The 20,531-nt window shown below is 45.2% G+C and overlaps 1 protein-coding gene across 1 annotated transcript in view; it reads left to right on the forward strand.

Moving 5' to 3' along the window:
* LOC140721523 (uncharacterized) overlaps positions 1-18,733 on the forward strand; it is a 40,923-nt gene extending 22,190 nt beyond the window's left edge. Inside the window, 2 exon segments of the mRNA XM_073036337.1 lie at positions 85-830; positions 15,603-18,733. Of these exon segments, the coding sequence (XP_072892438.1) occupies positions 85-830; positions 15,603-17,829 (2,973 nt within the window). The 3' untranslated portion in view covers positions 17,830-18,733.
* Positions 18,734-20,531: the final 1,798 nt, after the last annotated feature.

Raw genomic sequence — 20,531 nt, forward strand, 5'->3', positions numbered from 1 at the left:
GTTCACACTGGGCAGAGGCTGGTCATCTGCTGATTTTTTGTGGAAGGATTCACTCGGTCATCTGACCTAATGGCTCACCAGCAGGTTCACACCAAGGAGCGGCCATTTACCTGCTCAGACTGTGGGAAGAGATTCACCTACTCATCCCAACTCAAGTTACACCAGCGAGTTCACACTGGTGAGAGGCCATTCACCTGCTCAGACTGTCGGAAGGGATTCACTCAGTCATCTCACCTACTGGCACACCAGTCAGTTCACACTGGGGAGCGGCCATTCACCTGCTCAGACTGTGAGAAGGGATTCACTCATTTATACAACCTACAGTGTCACCAACGAGTTCACACTGGGGTGAGGCCATTCATTTGTTCAGACTGTGGAAAGGGATTCACTCGATCATCTATCCTACTTGCACACCAGCGAGTTCACACTGGGGAGCGGCCCTTCATCTGCTCAGAATGTGGGAAAGGATTCACTCAGTCATCGGAACTACTGGCACACCAGTCAGTTCACACTGGGGAGTGGCCATTCACCTGCTCAGACTGTGGGAAGGGATTCACTTCATCATCTGATTTACAAAAACACAAGTCAGTTCACACCGGAGAGAGGCCTTTCACCTGTTCAGACTGTGGGAAGGGATTCACTCAGTCATCCACACTGAAGGTACATCAGCGAATTCACACTGGAGAGAGGCCATTCACATGCTCAGACTGTGGGAAGGGATTCACTCAGTCATCTCACCTACTGAGACACCAGTCAGTTCACACTGGGAAGAGGCCGTTCACCTGCTCAGACTTTGGGAAGAGATTCTCTCAGCTATCTCCACCAAATGTGCATCATTGAGTTCACACAGGGGAGAGGCCGTTCACCTGCTGTCAATGTGGGGAAGGATTCACTCAGTAATCTAACCTTGTGATACATTACAGGGTTCACACTGGGGAGAAAGTTTTGATAAGCTGCATGCTGGATATTTGTCCATCACCGTTGCTGAATGCAATTTCGAGAGTGACTGTCGGTGCTGAACTCTGCAATTATTGCTGCTGCTCACCACACCCAGTTCTGCACCCTGGTCACTGGGCATGGGAGGAGTTTCTTCTGCTGCACATTCACCTTTAATGGGACTGAAGTTTAATACTCTGGATATGTGACAAATAAATCAGTTCTATATTAAACTCTGTCTCCGGTACTTAGTGAATTTATAACACACCTAGTGTACAGTAGAGAGTCAACTCAGGCTTGCTGGACCCTGCCAGTTATTCTGTTCCATCACAGTACTTTTAAATCCTCCCCTGTTGTTCATCTCCTGCTCTCATGTGGTGTTGGGTTCCAAACAGTCACCACTCTGTGGGTGAAGAGGTTTCCCTTGAATTTTCTGCAGACTGAAGAAGTCGAGCTGCCTGCAGTTCTGTCAGAGATGTTCTTCGCCCCTCAAATCTCTGGGCTGAGGAAGAATGACATTGAGGGTTAACCTCCTTATTCAGGGCTCATTTCCACATTATGGGTCATTTTCAGGGCAGAGTTTGGGGCTCTGGACGATGGTCAGGGTACGAATGTACGATGAGGTGTAGGGAATCAGCAGCGGGGCATGGCAAAGAATGACAGATTAGCAATGCTTGGAAGCTGATAGACAGAGAAAATCTTCTGTTTGTCTGACTGATGACGCAAACAATACCTGTGGAGAGGTGATCCACTGGTCGAGGAATATGCCTGTGTTGGGAATGGTTTTATCTATTGACGGAGTTGTTCCTGCTTGCTTATCCTGTAATATTATTAATGGTTCTTCCAGCATTTTTTGATAAAAACAGAAGTGGGGTCATATAATACAGCAAGAAAACTGTGGGAAGTGAGAGGATTGGAAAGCTTTTACATAACCAACAGGAGACAAATAAAAAAAAAACACAGGAGAGACAAGATGAAAAATTAAGGTAAGTGAGCCAATAATATCAAGTATCAAAAGTTGTTCAGATACATAAAGAGTCAAAGAGAGGCAAGAGTTGATATTGTACCGCTGGAAGATGATGCTGGTGAGTTAGTAATAGAGCAAAGAAATAGCGGTCGAATGTAATAAGTATTTTGTGTCAATCTTCACTGTGTAAAACACTAGCAGTATAAGACCATAAGACATAGGAGCAGAATTAGGCCATTCAGCCCATCAAGTCTGCTCTGCCATTCTATCATGGTTGATCCCGGTTCTCACTCAACCCCACGCACCTGCCTCCTCGGCATATCCTCTAATGCCCTGATTGATCAGCAAACTATTAGCTTCTGCCTTAAATGTACCCACGGATTTGGCTCCCACCACCATCTGTGTCAGTGAATTCCAGATGTTCACTGCTGTCTGACTAAACAAAATCCTCCGTAACTACTCTGAAAGGTCGCTCCTCAGTTTGGAGGCTGTGCCCTCTGTTATGGCTACCCCCACCATACGAAAAGTCCTCTCCTCATCCTCATCCACCCGATCCAGACCTTTCCACATTCGGTAGGTTTCAGTGAGATTTACCCCACACCACTCACATTTATTAAACATATGTCAGTGCAGGAGTACAGGCCCAAGGCTGGCAAACGCTCCTCATATCTTAACCCCTTTATTACCGGAATCATCTTCTTGAACACCCTCTGGACTCTCTCCAACAACAACACACCTTTTCTGAGATATGCATCCCAAATACTCTCAGTGCGGCCTAAGTAGTATCTTATAAAGTACCAGCATCATCTCCTTGCTTATAGATTCTACTTCACTTTAAATAAATGCCAGCATTGCATTTGCCTTCTTTACCATAGGCTCAACCTGTAAATTAACCTTCTGGGAGTCTTGCCCGAGGATTCATATTTCCTTCTGTACTTCTGTTGTTTGAACCTTTTCCCCAATCAGATAATAGTTCACTATTGTTCCTTTTGTCAAAATGCATTATCGTACATTTCCCAGTATTGTATTCCATCTGCCACTTTTTTGCCCGTTCTTGAAATTTGTCTGTGTCCTGCTGCAATCGGATTACTTCCTCAGCACTACCAACGCCTCCACCTATCTTTGTATCATCCACAAACCTTGCCACAAAGCCATCAGTTCCATTATCCAACTCATTGACAAACTATTTGAAAAGTAGCAGTCCGAATACTGACCCCTGTAGACCACTAGTCCCTGCTAGCCAACAAGAAAAGGCCCCTTTTATTCCCACTCGCTGCCTCTTGGCTGTTAGCCATTCCTCTGTCCATGCTAGTATTTCCTCTGATTTTTATCCTGTTAAGCAGTCTCATGTGTGACACCTTATCAGATGCCTTCTGAAAATCCAAGTAAATGATATCCACTGCCTCTCGTTTGTCCATCCTCCTTATGACTTCCTCGAAGATCTGTAACAGACTTGTCAGGCAAGGTTTCCTTGTACAGAAGCTATGCTGGCTTTGATTTATTATATCATTAGTCTCCTAGTACCCCAAAACCTCATCTGATATTTTAGACTCAAATGCTTTCCCAGCCACTGAGGTTCGGCTAACTGGACTATAATCTGCTTTTTTTTTCAGTTGCCTGTTGCTGGATTTTAAAAGAAACCCAATTATCTAACTTCCTACTCACTTTTGCTACATTATATGCACTTTCCTTGGCTTTTATACAGTCCTTAACTTCCTTTGTCAGCCGTGGTAGTCTAGCCCTGCTGTTTGAGAACTACTTCTGCCGGACATATCTATCCTGTACGTTATGAACTATTCTCAGAGACGTCAGCCACCTGGGGAATCACCTCTCTCATGCCTCTGTAATACACTTTATTCCATTGCCATACTCCGCATGTGACCTATGCTTCTCCCTCACAAGTTGCAGTGGGAATTCATTCAAATTAAGATCACTGCCTTCTAATGGTTCCTTTACATTATCCTCCCTAATAAGATCTGGGTTATTAAAAAACACAAAACTAAGATAGCAGTTCCCTGAGTAGGCTCAACCATCAGCTGCTCTAAAAAGCCATTTTGTACACATTCCATCTCTTGCGATCGGACACAAATCTGACTTTCCCCATTCTCCTGCAGATTGAAGTCACCCACTACAATTGTGTCATTAAATTTATTGCATAAATGCCAAACATTCAGCAGTATCTGGGACAGAAGTGAGGATACATGCTTTTACCAAGGAGAGAAGGTGTTTTTGAAGCAAAAAGGCCTGAAGGTAGATAAGATTCCCGGACCAGAAGGTGTACACCCCAGGGTTCAGAAAGAGGTAGCTGAAGAGACTGTGAAGGCATTAGAGTCAAAGAACACTACAACCCAGGCAAACCCCTTTCAGCCAAACTAGTCCGTGCCAAAACATTAATCTGCCGAGTTCCAACAACTTCCACCTGGACCATAGACCTCCATATCCTTCTCATCCAGTGACCTAAGCAAATTTCTCTTAAAGATTACAATCGTCCCTGCCACTTGCTCTGGCAGCTCGGTGCACACTCTCCCCGCCTCTGAATGAAGAAGTTCCCCCTTAGTTTTCTCTTCAAGTGATGAGTAATGATCTATCAGAAATCACTAGATGTTGGAATGGTTCTGGCGGACTAGAAACTTGCCAATGTCACTCCACTCTTTAAGAAGAGAAGGAGGCAGAAGAAAAAAAACAATGGACAACAAAGGTTTTGCTTCCTGAAAACCTTTAGGTGTATCTTATGAATTTTGGGCTACTGATCATGAAAATCACCATGGAATTTCCCTATCACGCACCATTTTTTGAAATCGCTTATGTTTATTATTTCAATTCATAATTCAGGTCAATTAAAATGTTGCCTGCAATGTAAGCTGGAAAGTTTCCTATCTTGTTCAGGCATGCTTGGGCATACTGAGCCGGCGCGGCTGCTGCAAGGCAGGACAGGTTTCAGTAATAATTATTGGGTTCAGGACTGTAAGGATGGAATTTGCTATCACCAGGCAGAGGAAATAAAATCTATGAAAAATTTTTCCCAGAATAACTGATGCCAAGGTTAAGGAAAGCATTGTTATTGGTCTACAAATCAAACAGGTCATCAATGACAGGCAATTTGAAGAATTTCTAGTGGGACTGGAGAAAACTACATGGAAGGCATTCAAGGAAGTTGTTGAAAATTTTCTCGGCATCAACAGAGCACCAAGCTTCATGCAGCCGGTTGAAACCATGCTTCAAGCATATAAAACCATGAAATGCAACATGTCACTAAAGATTCATTTTCTGCATTCACATTTGGACTTCCTCCCTGCAAATCCTGGTGCTGTTAGTGACGAGCATGGTGAAAGTTTTCACCAGGACATTGCGGTCATGGAGAAAAGATACCAGGGCAACTGAATCCAGCAATGCTGCAAATTAGTGTTGGGCACTTAAGCGAGAAGCCTCAGACACTGAGTACGAATGAAAATCATTAACCAAATATTTTTTACTTGGTTGCATTATTGCAAAGCAGCAGCACCATTATGCAATTAAAGACAATATGTTCAATAACAGTTAATTTGTCGTTTTTCCAAATTCCTGCGTGATACAAGTAGTCTTAAATTATATTCGTGTTAATCTACAAGCAGTTTATCATAAACAAAAAAATTCAGAGGAAGCAACACTTTTGAAAAAACAAAATTGTTGTCCAGTGAAATTATAGGACAGTGAGTCTGATCTCAGTGGTCAGGAATATGTTCGGGTGTATTAAGGGTGAGTTTTTTGGGTACTGTAATTGGGGAGGCATGATGAAGTAGGACAAAGTCAGCAGAATTCCTTCGCAGGGAATCGTGTGTGACAAGTCACTTGCAATATTTTGAGGAAATAACAGGCAAGATAGATAAAGCAGAGGCAGTGGATGTTGTTTGCTTGGATTTTCAGATGAGCTTTAACAAGGTACCCCATCCAAGGCCGATTGAGAAAGTAAGGAGGCAACGGATCCAAGAGAACATTGCTTTGTGGGTCCAGAACTGGCTTGCCACAGAGGACAAAGAATAGTTGTAGTCGGGTCATATTCTGCATGGAGGTCGGTGACTAGTGGTCTATTACTGCTGGACTAGTGGATGACTCCCATCCACTCCATAAAGTACTGGTTAGGCACAGAAGTACATTCAGCCAGAGACTCATTCCACCGAGATGCAACACTGAGCGTCAAAGGAAGTCATTCCTGCCTGTGGCCATCGAACTTTACAACTCCTCCCTCGGAGTGTTATTCCACTTGGAATAATTTATTTATTATTATTTAATTATGGTTTTATATTGCTATATTTCTACACTATTATTGGTTGGTGTGACTGTAACAAAACCCAATTTCCCTCGGGATCAATAAAGGATATCTGTCTGTATGTCTGGTGTGCCTCAGGGAACTGTTCTGGGACCTCTACTCCTCGTGATTTTTATAAATGACCTGGATAAGGAAGTGGAGGGATGGGATAGTAAGTTTGCTGATGACACAAAGTTTGGGGGGGTGTTGTTGATAGTGTGGAGGGCTGTCAGTGGTTACAGCAGGACATTGATAAGATGCAAAACTGGACTGAGAAGTGACAAATGGAGTTCAACACTGATAAGTGTGAGGTCATTCATTTTGTTAGGTCAAATATGATGGCAGAATATAGTATTAATGGTAAAACTCTTGGCAGTGTAGAGGATCCGCGGGATCTTGGGGTCCGAGTCCGTAGGACTCTCAAAGCTGTTACGCAGGTTGACTGTGTAGTTAAAAAGGCATAAGGTGCATTGGCTTTCATCAACCGTGCGATTGAGTTTAAGAGCCAAGAGGTAATGTTGCAGCTATATAGGACCCTGTTCAGAGTCCACTTGGAGTACTGTGCTCATTTCTGGTCGCCTCAATACAGGAAAGATGTGGAAACCATTGAAAGGGTGCAGAGGAGATTTACAAGAATGTTGCCTGGATTGGGGAGTGTGCGTTATGAGAATAGGTTGAGTGAATTCGGCCTTTTCTCTTTGGAGCGATGGAGGACGAGAGGTGACCAGATAGAGGTGTATAAGGTGATGAGAGGAATTGATCGTGTGGATAGTCAGAGGCTTTTCCCAGGGCTGAAATGACTAACATCAGAGGGAAAGTGTTTATTACACAGAGAGTGGTGAGTGTGTGGAATAGGCTGCCGGGGGCGGTGTTGGAGGCTGAACCGATAGGGTGTTTTAAGAGACTCCTGGACAGGTAGATGGACCTTAGAAAACTAGAGGGCTATGGGTAACACTAGGTAATTTCTAAGTTAAGGACATGTTCGGCACAGAATTGTGGGCTGAAGTGCCTGAATTGTGCTGTACGGTTTCTATGAAGATGCATTTTGTGTCAATAACTGATTTGGAAATGTTGGATTTGGTCTCTTAGCCAAATAGTGGACACAGTTTGGGAACAACTGGGTTCCAAGTATTGGTCCCTACAACACCCACTGGGACATCTTACAGGCCCAGGAAGGGTCTTTAAACAGACGGACTACCAGCACAGACGAAGACCACTCGGCCCCTCCAAACCGTCCTGTCATTCAATAAGTCCTTGGACTGGTCCATTCGCCCCCCACTTTGCTCGGACCATTGGCCCCACTTGTAGGTCAATAGACTGCCGGTTTGACCCCCAATGTGGTGAATCCCTCTGCTCGCCACCACTCCATCTTTCCAATAAAATGCACCCCCTTCCTTCCCCTGCTGGGTTCATTCCCTCCATCCCCGGGGATTCGGCCAGTGTTCTCCTCCTACCTCTCAGCGATACATCAGACTCCGGCCGCAGGGGACGCTTCAGAAGCGGGAAGAAATGAAAAGAAATCAAAAAGCGGGACATTTACTTTGAGGTTTATCCCGCCGAGGAAGCGGGGGAGACGATCTCTCGGCTGTTTCGCCTGTACTATTGGGTGTAATGAGTAATTGACATCGCTTCGCACCAATGGAAATAACGCAGCACCTGAATCCTCTGTTTCTCTGGGGGCCATAATTATAACCGTTGCTCTACAGATCCCACTGAATAAAGTTGAAATTTCAAAGTTTAAGTCTGAAAAGGGAGAGATTAAAGGCGGACAGAAATCGACTGTGTCTTACATGTCCATGAGCGAGAGGCGGAGTCCTGTGTTAAATGTTTAACCATCACGGTGACTGAAGGCAGCTGCAGGTTCATGAGGGACTGTTACTGTCAGATTCTGCAGTTCTTGCGGCTGCTCATCGCACCCAGGACTGAACCCTGGTCACTGAGCATTGGAGGAGTCTGTTCTGCTGATGTTAGCCTTAAACTAGACTGGTGTTTAATATTGTGGATCTGTGAAAGATAAATCAGCTCTGTATCAAGTCCCGTGTCTCAGGTACTTACTGTCTCTACCACACTCACGAAGCAAACTAGGGAGGCCACTCGGCCCATCTGGTCCCTGCCCATATTTCTGTTCCATATCAGTATATCAAAATCCACCCTTGCCGTTCCCCTCTCACTCTCCCTGAGATGACAGGTTGCCCACCATGTAACCTACTCTAGAAAATGCTTAGAAAATGCCTACTGCATAGCCACCTATTTTCCTAAGCTCCATGTACCTATCTAAGAGTCACTTAAAAGACCCTATTGTATCCGCCTCTACCACCGTCGCTGGCAGTGCATTCCACACACACACCACTCTTTGCTTTAAAAATCTTAGCTCTGACATCTCCTCTGTACCTACTTCCAAGCAGCTTAAACCTATTCCCCCTCGTGTTAGCCGTTTCAGCCCTGGGGAAAAGCCTCTGACTATCCACACGATCAATGCCTCTCATCATCTTATACACCTGCATGAATTCCCTGCATGATTTTCTCCAGGCTGAATAAGACGATGAGCTCACCGTGGTTGTGACGTTCTTCAGGGCTCCGGACGAAGTTGGTTAAACTCCTTCTTCCCCGCTCTTTTCAACGTTTTGGGTCATTTTCACCAATTTTAAAGGACTGTGCCTCAGACAGCTGGGTTGTTGGATTTGTTACATAGCAGCAGCAACAGATCACTAACGGAGTCTGGTTTCGATGTTAAAACCACTATCTTTATTAGTATCTACTCCAAATATAAAAGATTAAACGAAATAAACAGAAGTTAACAGTGTAATGCGTATATATAGCTCCCAAACTATCAAGCTTGGGAAACAATGCTTAAAGTCTTAAGATGGTAAAATAGAAAAGTTCAGTAATCCACGGAAAAAGTGAGTGAGAGGAGAGATTTGTAAATCCACACGAACATGTAGAGAGAAGGCAATTACGAAGAATTCCACACACATTCCACGCTGGGTAAACGAAACAACAGTCGCCGAAGATCTTATCCATCGATAAGTTCTGAAATCCACTTAGAAATATCACCAGTTGCCAGTCACAGGAATATCGTATTCAAGTGGTCACCACAGAACACCCCGATTCCAGGTAAGGGCCAACAAAAGTGATACCACAGGATACTCCAGCAAATCCACACATATGGATGATACGAAGTGACAGTCACACATCCGGTTTGCACTGCCTGCCGATGATCAGATCAACCCAACCTTTTGGGCATGGAAGAGTTGCAGCCTATAGCAGTCACACGCTGAAGTTCCAACAGCTTGTCTCCCTCTCCCTCTCCCGCTCCCGCTCCCTCAGGCTGCCGCAGCTTGTGTCTGACGTCACAGCCCCGCCTCCCTCAGGCTGCCGCAGCTTGTGTCTGACGTCACAGCCCCGCCTCCCTCAGGCTGCCGCAGCTTGTGTCTGACGTCACAGCCCCGCCTCACTCAGGCACTTAAAGCGACACTCACAGTAAGCGAACCTGCAGTCTCGCAACACAATGCGCCTCTAAAGTCTGACAGCAGACTGGCGAGTGAGTCTTCGATGGTGCAGAGTCAGAAACCGAAGAGTTGCCAGTCTGAGTCAGGGCTTTGGGGCTGCAAAGAGAGATAGGGTCTAGAGTTTACGAGGAGGAGGAGGAATCAGACCAGCAGGATATGATTACAAAAGAAACATCAGAAACATTTGGAAACTGGTTGACCGGAAAAAAAAGGTGGTTAATTTCTGCAAAATACTAGTGGAAATCAACAGATGAGCCAGAAAATGTGAAGAGGAATAAATAGACAATGTTTAGGCCGAGCCCCTTCAGCATGCCTAGACTGTGTACTCCTCTGCTTAGTTGCTGCCTGAACTGCAGAGTTCCTCCAGCATTTTGTGTGTGTGCGTCTCTGTATTTCCAACAACTGCAGAATCTCCTGTGTTTTTTAACTGCATTTTACTTTGGCATTAGATACACGTTGGTATTGAGTATATTGTTTATGGGAGCCGCTTTCTGCGTTAAAACAGCTGCTGATTTTTCTATACACACGAAAAAAAAATGAGGTATGGACAATGAACCGGTGCTTGCAGAAATGATTAATGGCACCCTAATTACCCATAATGCGGTGCGTTAAAAATTTCGCCGGCCCTAAAGCACAGATGAAATGCGCAGGCGTCAGGCTGATGACGTCCCCGAGTATCACGCATGCGCGCAGTACACAGACAGCCTTAAAAATGTCGGGCGCAGGTAAGATCGATTCTCTCCGTTTTTATATTAAACACCGACTTCAGGACGATTCCTGTGAAATCCGGTCACGGTGGCCAGCAATTCCGGAACAGTCCTGCTCTCTTCCCCCTCTCTCTCAGCCTCACGATCCGTACACGGGCCCCGGGGAGCTTCCGGTTGATGAGGGAATGGGAACCGATGGATCTCTCAGACAGAGCTGAGCTCCAGCTATCTAAATGCAAGGATTAGGAACTCAGAGGAAGGGAACAAAATCTTTTACATCAGCAATAGAGAAAATTACCTTTGTTCTACCTCCAATCACAAAGAAGAGGAAATCTGCAGATGCTGGAAATCCAAGCAACACACACACAATGCCGGCGGAACTCAGCATTAGTACTCTTTTCCATAGATGCTGCCTGGCCTGCTGAGTTCCTCCAGTATTTTGTGTGTGTGTTGTTTGTTGTACCTCCTCCTGTTCTGAACTTTTCTACAGGTGAGAACATGTTTTGACCCATTCTTTCTGGGTACATGATAATATCAAAAACCTTTGCCCTTGGCAACAAGTAACTTTCACATCACAAATGTGCCAGACTCCAATGGGACAGACTACTACCCTTCCCTTCACATTCATTGGCATTGCCATAATCGAGTTCATCACCTTCAGTCATCTGGAGAGGGTTCAAGGGAAATATTTATGTACAACACAGAAACTGCTGTTACCTGTCTGTATTGTGGTGATGCAAAAGTTGCTGGAGAATTTGCAAATGGGAAGAAGTGGAGTGAAATTTGGAAATCTGACTTTTTAAAGCGTCATTTAGCAAACAAGTCACATATGGACAGTGTGCAAAAGCTCTGGCGAGAAAATCCTTCATAACCCGCTATAGGCCTGCTACGTAGTCTGTGTGAGAGTGCAGATGAACTCGATACAAGCCAGAGGAGATCAAAGTTTTTATCGACAGTGATTTGCTAGCTGTGAAAATGAATACCTCTCTATATAAAATTCACTGTGCACACGTTTTTGCACACGGGATTTGATCGAGGTTTTTAAAATGTTGAGAGGGATAGATAGATAGAGTTGACGTGAATAGGCTGTTTCCATTGAGAGTAGGGGAGATTCAAACGAGAGGACATGATTTGAGAGTTAGGGGGCAAAAGTTTAAGGGAAACACGAGGGGGTATTTCTTTACTCAGAGAGTGATAGCTGTGTGGAATGAGCTTCCTGTAGAAGTAGTAGAGGCCAGTTCAGTTGTGTCATTTAAGGTAAAATTGGATAGGTATATGGACAGGAAAGGAGTGGAGGGTTATGGGCTGAGTGCGGGTAGGTGGGACTAGGTGAGATTAAGAGTTCGGCACGGACTAGGAGGGCCGGAATGGCCTGTTTCTGTGCTGTGATTGTTATATGGTTATATATGGTTATATGGTTGTCACTGGGTAAAAAAAAAATACACGGTACATGATTTATGTGCACACTTGTCATTACAAATTAGAGGGGACATTGGTGGGAAGGTGGGGAGACCTCCAGTGTTGTTGATGCCCTCACCTACAAGATATGTATCCAGCTGCATTTTAAGGAGTTGGAACTGTAAATGGATGAATTCCGGATCATCCAGCAGTTGGAGGGGGTGATAGATATGACATGAAGAGAGGTGAGTTACACCCAAGGTGCAGGACACAGGAAACTGGGTGAGAGTCAGGAAGGGAAATGAGGTTAAATAGCCATCACAGAGTACTCTTGTTGCTATCCCACACAACAACAGGTGGAACACTTTAGAAAGTATTGGGGGGATTACCTGGCAGAGGAAAGTCAAAGGAGTGATAGGGGATTCATTAGTTAGGGGAACAGAACAGGAAGGGGACTAATATCCTCGTGGTAAGAGCTCCGAGAGCAAGTGTGGTGGAGGGGGGTGCTGATGTGGTTAAAATGATTTGCAGGGGGAATGGGAGCCAGAATGACAGGACAGATAGTGGAGAGGGTGATTTGAATTGAATTGACTTTCTTACATACATATACATGAGGAGTAGAAGTCTTTACGTTACATCTCCATCTAAATGTGCAATGTGTAATTTATAGTAATTTATAATAAATAGTTTGTGCATAGAACAGTCAGTATAACATAGATATGCAATTGTATCAGCATGAATTAATCAGTCTGATGGCCTGGTAGAAGATGATGTCCCGGAGCCTGTTGGTCCTTTTGCTGTGGTACCATTTCCTGGATGGTGGCAGTAGGAACAGTTTGTGGTTGTGGTGAATTGGGTCCCCAATATCTTTTGGGCCCTTTTTCCACACCCGTCTCTGTAAATGTCCTGAATAGTGGGAAGTTCACATCTACAGATGCGCTGGGCTGTCCCGCACCAATCTCTGCAAGTTCCTGAGATTAAGGGAAGTACAGTTCCCATACCAGGCAGTGATGCAGCCAGTCAGGATGCTCTCAATTGTGTCCCTGTAGAAAGTCCTCAGGATTTCGGGCCCCATTCCCAACTTCTTCAACTATCTGAGGTGAAAGAGGTGCTGCTGTGCTCTTTTCACAACACAGCCGGTACGTACAGACCATGTGAGATGCTTGGCGATGTTTATGCCGAGGATCTTAAAGCTGTTCACCCTCTCAGCCCCAGATCCTTTGATGTCAACAGGGGTTAGAGTGTCTCCATTCCTCCTGCAGTCCACAATCAGCTCCTTTGTTTTTGTGACAATGAGGGGGAGTTTGTTTTCTTGACACGACAGATGTTGTTCAGACCTCAGACAGAGTCAGCAATCAAATGGTTGAGCATGGTGCGATGGATGTGCTGAGCTGTGTATATCACAATGCAAGAAGCATCGTAGGAAAGCCCGATGAGCTCAAGACAGGGAATTATGATATTGTAGCCATTATAGGGGCTTGTTTACACCCAACAGTCTGAGGGATTTAGAGGAACAAAGTTGTAGGTAGATTGTAGGCCATGTCAATAAACAAAGGTTGATTCAGTAAGTGATTTTAACTTTACATATATTGACTGGAACTCCCATAATGTAAAAGGACTAGATGGGGTAAAGTTTGTCAAATGTGCCCTTAATCAGTACGTAGATTTCCCAACGTAGAAATGAGCAATAAGCTGTTAGGAAATGATCAGGGCTGGTGACAGAAATTAGTGATCATAATGCCATGAGATTCAAAGTAAATATGGAAAAAGAGAGGTCTGGACCATGGGTTCAGATTCTAAATTGGAGAAAGGTCAATTTTGATGGTATCAGAAAGGATCTGACAAGTGTGGTTTGGGACAGGTTGTTTCCTGGCAAAGGAGTACCTGTAAGTGGGAGTCTTCAGATGTGAATTTTTGAGGATGCAGAGTTTGTATGTGGCTGCCAAAATGAAAGTTGAAAGGTAACTGGTCCAGGGAACCTTGCTTTTGAAGAGAAATTGAAGCCTCGTATATTTTGTTCCTCTAAATGCCTCAGACTGTTGGGTGCTACCGAGACCCATTAATGACTACAAATCATGATTCCATGCACTGAGCTCAGCTGACTTTTTTTGTTGTCTTCTTTTGGTTTCTCGAAGCTTCCGAATAGTTTTTGTTCTTTTGTTTGCCCTCTCTTTGACATTTATGTTGGCTTTGGCTTCTCATTTTAGCCACAGTTGTGTCCTCCTGTCTTTCTAATGCTTCCACTTCTGTAGCATCACTCAGGTCCCAAATTGCTCCAGAAACTCCAGCCACTGCTGCTCAATTGTCACTCCTACCCTTTCCCTTCCAAACAAGTTTGGCCAGCTTCTCTGCCATAGAAACACGGAGAAGTTCAGTAAAGAAACAGGCTATTTGTCCCATCTAGTCAATGCCAAAAAAGCATTTAAACTTGCAGTGCGATCTGGACCAACTGGCAAAATGGTTTGAGAAATGGAAAATGGAATTTAATGCAGACAAGTGTGAGTTGTTGCACTTTGGTATGAACTTTATTCCTTGGAATGTAGAAGATTGAGGGGAGATTTGATTGTGATAGAGGGGCATAGATAGTGTAAATGCAAGTTGGCTTTCTCCACTGAGATTGGGTGGAACTACAACCAGAGGCCATGGGTTAAGGGTGAAAGGTAAAATGTTAAGGGTAACATGAGGGGCAACTTCTTCACACAGACAGTCATCAGGGTGTGGAATGAGCAGCCAGCACAAGCGGTGCATGCAAGCTCGATTTCAACATTTTGTGTAGGTACCTGGATGGTAGGGGTATGGGAGTGTGCAGATTAAATAGTGACAATAATACAAATATTCACTCTAAGTCCTTTTAACAGCTGTGCGGACCAACCATTCATCTCAGCAGGAATTTTTTATATGGCGTTAAAACTGTGGCACTTTAAGTTAATAATACATAAAAGAAAATCCCAGATGCACATCAAGAAAGACTATTTGCGTGAGACTGTTTCAGTTACTGTGGGGCCAGGCACCCATGCAGTTCAGCAGGAGGGGGGAATAATACCAATGGAGAGAGTCAAACTAAGGCTCAAATTGGAGATGGCAGAAATGCTCCTTTCTGATAGAGACAGGAAGAGTATCAGGGAATTGATGGTCATTCCAGAAACCAGCACTCTGCCCAGTCAGGAGATGATATCTCTTCTAACTTGTGTTGAACCTCACTGTATCAGTGTGATACCAGATCAAACCTTGGCAACTCATGTAATCTCATCTGAAATGTTGTCCTAAACCCATTGATGGATTTTGTAAATCTTTTTACAGGTTAAAAATGAGAAGGAATTTGTCTCCAGGAAGCACAAACACGTCACACCAGTTTTGTTGTCTCTGTCTAGATATTTAAGAAGTGGAACAAGGGATCCTATCGACCATCCTTCCTGCTCAGACTGTGGAGAAGGATTCACTCGGTCATTTGACCAACTGGCAACCCATCATTTTACACAGGAGAAAGGCCTTTCACCTGCTCAGACAGTGGGAAATAATTCACTCGGTCATCTCAACTGAAGGTACATCAGCAAGTTCACACTGGGCAAGGCCATTCACCTGTTCTGTGTGTGAGAAAGGATTCAGTTGGTCTTCCCACCTGTGGACACACCAGTCAGTTCACACCACACTGGGCAGAGGCTGATCATCTGTTGAATTTCTGGGAAAGGATTCACTCAGTCATCTGACCTAATGCATCACCAGCGAGTTCGCACAAAGGAGCAGCCGTTCATCTGCTTGGTCTGTGGGAAGAGATTCACTCAGTTATCCAGCCTACAGAGACATAAGCGAGTTCACACTGGGGAGAAGCCGTTCATCTGCTCAGAATGTGGGAAGGGATTCACTCAGTCATCCCAACTACAGAGTCATCAGCGAGTTCACACTGGGGAGAAGCCATTCACCTGCTCAGTCTGTGGAAAGAGATTCACTGATCCATCCAACCTGCAGAGTCATCAGCGAGTTCACACTGGGGAGAAGCTGTTCACCTGTTCAGAATGTGGGAAGAGATTTACTCAGTCATCTCAACTACAGAGTCATCAGCGAGTTCACACTGGGGAGAGGCCGTTCACCTGCTCAGTCTGTGGGAAGAGATTCACTCATTCATCCACCCTACAGAGACACCAGCGAGTTCACACTGGGGAGAAGCCGTTCATCTGCTCAGAATGTGGGAAAGAATTTACTCAGTCATCCCAACTACACAGTCATCAGCGAGTTCACACTGGGGAGAAGCCATTCACCTGCTCAGTCTGTGGGAAGGGATTCACTGATCCATCCAACCTACAGGGTCATCAGCGAGTTCACACTGGGGAGAAGCCGTTCACCTGTTCAGAATGTGGGAAGAGATTTACTCAGTCATCCCAACTACAGAGTCATCAGCGAGTTCACACTGGGGAGAGGCCATTCACCTGCTCAGTCTGTGGGAAGAGATTCACTCATTCATCCACCCTACAGAGACACCAGCGAGTTCACACTGGGCAGAAGCCGTTCACCTGCTCAGTCTGTGGGAAGAGATTCTCTGAGTTATCCCAAGTACAGAGTCATCTGCGAGTTCACACTGGGGAGAGGCCATTCAGCTGCTCAGACTGTGGGAGCAGATTCGCTCAGTTATCCAGCCTACAGAGACATCAGCGAGTTCACACTGGGGAGAAGCCGTTCATCTGCTCAGAATGTGGGAAGGGATTCACTCAGTCATCCCAACTACAAAGTCATCAGCGAGTTCACACTGGGGAGAAGCCATTCACCTGCTCAGTCTGTGGGAAGGGATTCACTGATCCATCCAACCTACAGAGTCATCAGCGAGTTCACACTGGGGAGAAGCCGTTCACCTGTTCAGAATGTGGGAAGAGATTTACTCAGTCATCCCAGCTACAGAGACATCAGCGAGTTCACACTGGGGAGAGGCCATTCACCTGCTCAGTCTGTGGGAAGAGATTCACTCTGTCATGCAACCTACAGAGACATCAGCGAGTTCACACTGGGGAGAAGCTATTCACCTGCTCAGTCTGTGGGAAGGGATTCACTCACTCATCCAACCTTCAGAGTCATCAGCGAGTTCACACTGGGGAGAAGCCGTTCACCTGTTCAGAATGTGGGAAGAGATTTACTCAGTCATCCCAACTACAGAGTCATCAGCGAGTTCACACTGGGGAGAAGCCGTTCACCTGCTCAGTCTGTGGGAAGAGATTCACTCATTCATCCACCCTACAGAGACACCAGCGAGTTCACACTGGGGAGTAGCCGTTCATCTGCTCAGAATGTGGGAAGGGATTCACTCAGTCATCCCACCTACAGAGTCATCAGCGAGTTCACACTGGGGAGAGGCCGTTCACCTGCTCAGTCTGTGGGAAGAGATTCACTCATTCATCCACCCTACAGAGACAACAGCGAGTTCTCACTGGGGAGAAGCCATTCATCTGCTCAGAATGTGGGAAGGGATTCACTCAGTCATCCCAACTACAGAGTGATCAGCGAGTTCACACTGGGGAGAAGCTATTCACCTGCTCAGTCTGTGGGAAGAGATTTACTGATCCATCCAACCTACAGAGTCATCAGCGAATTCACACTGGAGAGAGGCCGTTCACCTGTTCAGAATGTGGGAAGAGATTCACTGATCCATCCAACCTGCAGAGTCATCAGCGAGTTCACACTGGGGAGAAGCCATTCACCTGCGCAGTCTGTGGGAAGAGATTCACTGATCCATCCAACCTGCAGAGTCATCAGCGAGTTCACACTGGGGAGAAGCCATTCACCTGCTCAGTCTTTGGGAAGGGATTCACTGATCCATCCAACCTACAGAGTCATCAGCGAGTTCACACTGGGGAGAAGCTATTCACCTGCTCAGTCTGTGGGGAGAGATTCACTTGGTCATCTGACCTACGGAGTCATCAACAAATTCACACTGGGAAGAAGCTGTTCACTTGCTCAGAATGTGGGAAGAGATACATTCGCTCTTCCACACTACAGAGACATCAGCAAGTTCACACTGGGGAGAAGCCGTTCACCTGCTGAGAATGTGGGTAAGGATTCACTCTGTCATCTCAACTACTGGCATACCAGTCATTTCACAATGGGGAGTGGCCGTTGTTATGAATCCCTAGGTTTTGTTTGCTGTGGACTGTTATTTCGAGAGAGAGGGAGAGATAGAGATTAAGAAGGTGAATCAGTCTGACTTGCAGCTTGTTTACATCGCTCGCAGTTTGTTTAGTTTTAACTGAGGACACAGACACTCAGAGTCAGACGTAGACGAAGGAGGAAAGATGGAAGGATCGAAACCAGGGAACTAGTGGCCAAGGGTCTCTGTTTGGAATTCTCCTATGCCCAGAAGGGTGGGTTAATTATCAATTCAGCATACATCAAATGTGTGGTTGTTACCTTGTTTGAGCTATAGGAGTGGATCTGATTTGGGGTATCCTGTGAAGACCACTGATGTGTTAACCCTTGCCTGGGTGTGGTGTGGTAATTCATTTGAAGACGATACCCCTTGTGACAAGTCACTTTGGGTGATAATTAGTATGTGAATTTGGAAAGATGACAGATAAAATCTACAGTGACTGTTCTCTTGTTTTACGACCATGGAACCTGTGGAATTCGACATAATTGCCTTCTCTTGACATTTACCCTGGATTACAAATATCTCTCTCATCACCTATTCTGTGGTTGAACTGAACATTCATACTTTACCATCTCAAGACTCCAAACCTTGTTTCCCCCGAGCTCAATAGTTTGGGAGTTTTATTTATACACATATATACACATAACACTGTTAACTTTTGTTTATCTTGTTTAAGTTACTATTGTTACGAAGGATGAACAGCTCTGATGGGCAGAAGGGTGCAGGGTTGCCCATGTCCCCCTCCCTTGGGAGAATTACAAACCGTTACTCTTGCCAGGCTGCTAATGAGAGAGAAAGAGATGGAACTAAAACATACTGGGACTGGAACATCTGCTTCAGATAAGGGAGAGATACCACCGGGAGGAAGAGACTTGTTGTTCCACCATATTATGACTCCTGTAAAACTTATGGCTCTGGAGAGGGCTGTTTACTTGGTACTATTCTGTTCATTAAAATTCCTCAGTGGACAGCCGGAGTGGGCTGGTTTGATGGGCTAAGCCATTCAAAACTGATTGACACCTAAGACACCGTGAGTAGGGATAAAAGAGAGGTCTGGGGAGACACCCCTCAGACGCACCAAGAGACACACTAGTGAGCACTGCTTAAGTGTTGGAACCCACGAGAAAGTGTGGGGCATCGGAGACCGAACGAAGGATTGGTCAATTTTAACTCATAGTGTTTATAGCGAGGCCGGTGGGGCCTTGTGTGTGTGTCCACCCCTTGCCTGGGTGACGAATCCACCATAGAAGAACGGTCTATCTAAAGGACAGAGGGGTCATACTAGAATGACCACAAAAACACATCGACGGATCAAGAACATAAAGGAAGGTTTGACTGGCTGTCACTGTTTGATCGCTCTCTCTCTCTCTCTCTCTCCAACAATTACAACGCATCGACCAACAACTACCTCAGCCTGTATGAACTGAACTGAACTTTATATTCACATATGACAATTCATTATCCCCTAGACATCGATAGAGCTTGTTTATTATTGATTATTATTATACCCACACTTTTAGGTTTAGTATTGCTAACGTGTATTATCTGTATATTTGCATTGTTGATATTGATTTGTATATTTTACTAATAAACACTGTTTTGATAATAGTACCAGACTCCAACGGATACTTCTATCTTTGCTGGTAAGACACCCAGTTACGGGGTACGTAACAAATTGGGGCCTCGTCTCGAGATTTGATACCAAATTGGGGGGTCAGTGAATCGGGCTTTAAGTCCATTATTTGTTCTGGTTGCGTGGGTAACCAGATGGGAAACCAGCAAAGATGGATATAGCTGAATTTATAGAAAACCCAACTTTGAAGGTGCTAGAGAGTGCCAAAAAGACGGACTTGGTGAATATTGTGAAAGGTTTAAATCTACCAGAGGTGAAGTCGTCAATGAAAAAGTGGGAGATTCAGAGGGCCATAGCCCAGTATTATATATCCGAGGATGTGTTCACGCCGGGGGTATTGGAACTTATCCCTGAAAAGAAACCAGTTGTTGGGGTGGTTCAGTTAGAGTTGGAAAAATTAAGGTTGGACGCGGAACAGAAGAAAAGGGAGTATGAGCTCCAGCTAAAGGAGTTAGAGGCGCAAAGGGAGCGGGAAAGAGTTGCCTGGGAGGCACAAGGGGAGAAGGAAAGGCTGAAAGGGAGATGGAGGAAAGGGAAAAGGAGAGAGATAGGCAGCATGCGCTGGACATGGAGAGGTTAAAGGAACAGGGAAAAGACCGAAGTGAAGGCTCAAGAGAGGAGATTAATATTAGTAGGGAGTTTAGGTTAGTACCTCCGTTCAAGGAGACAGATGTTGATAGTTACTTCTTGCATTTTGAAAAGGTGGCAGTGAATCCGAAGTGGCCCAGAGATCAGTGGGTGGCGTTGTTACAAAGTGCATTAAAAAGTAATGCTCAACGGGCATATGCGGCGTTGCCCATGGACGAGTCTGAGGATTATGAGCAAGTAAAGGAGGCTATCCTTCGGGCCTATGGGTTGGTACCTGAAGCGTATAGACAAAAGTTCAGAGATTTAAAGAAACTGTGGAATCAGACATATGCAGAGTTTGCCTATGAAAAGGGTGTGCTCTTGGATCGCTGGTGTGCT

This window comes from Hemitrygon akajei, unplaced genomic scaffold, assembly GCF_048418815.1.
Source record: "Hemitrygon akajei unplaced genomic scaffold, sHemAka1.3 Scf000057, whole genome shotgun sequence".
NCBI lineage: Eukaryota > Metazoa > Chordata > Chondrichthyes > Myliobatiformes > Dasyatidae > Hemitrygon > Hemitrygon akajei.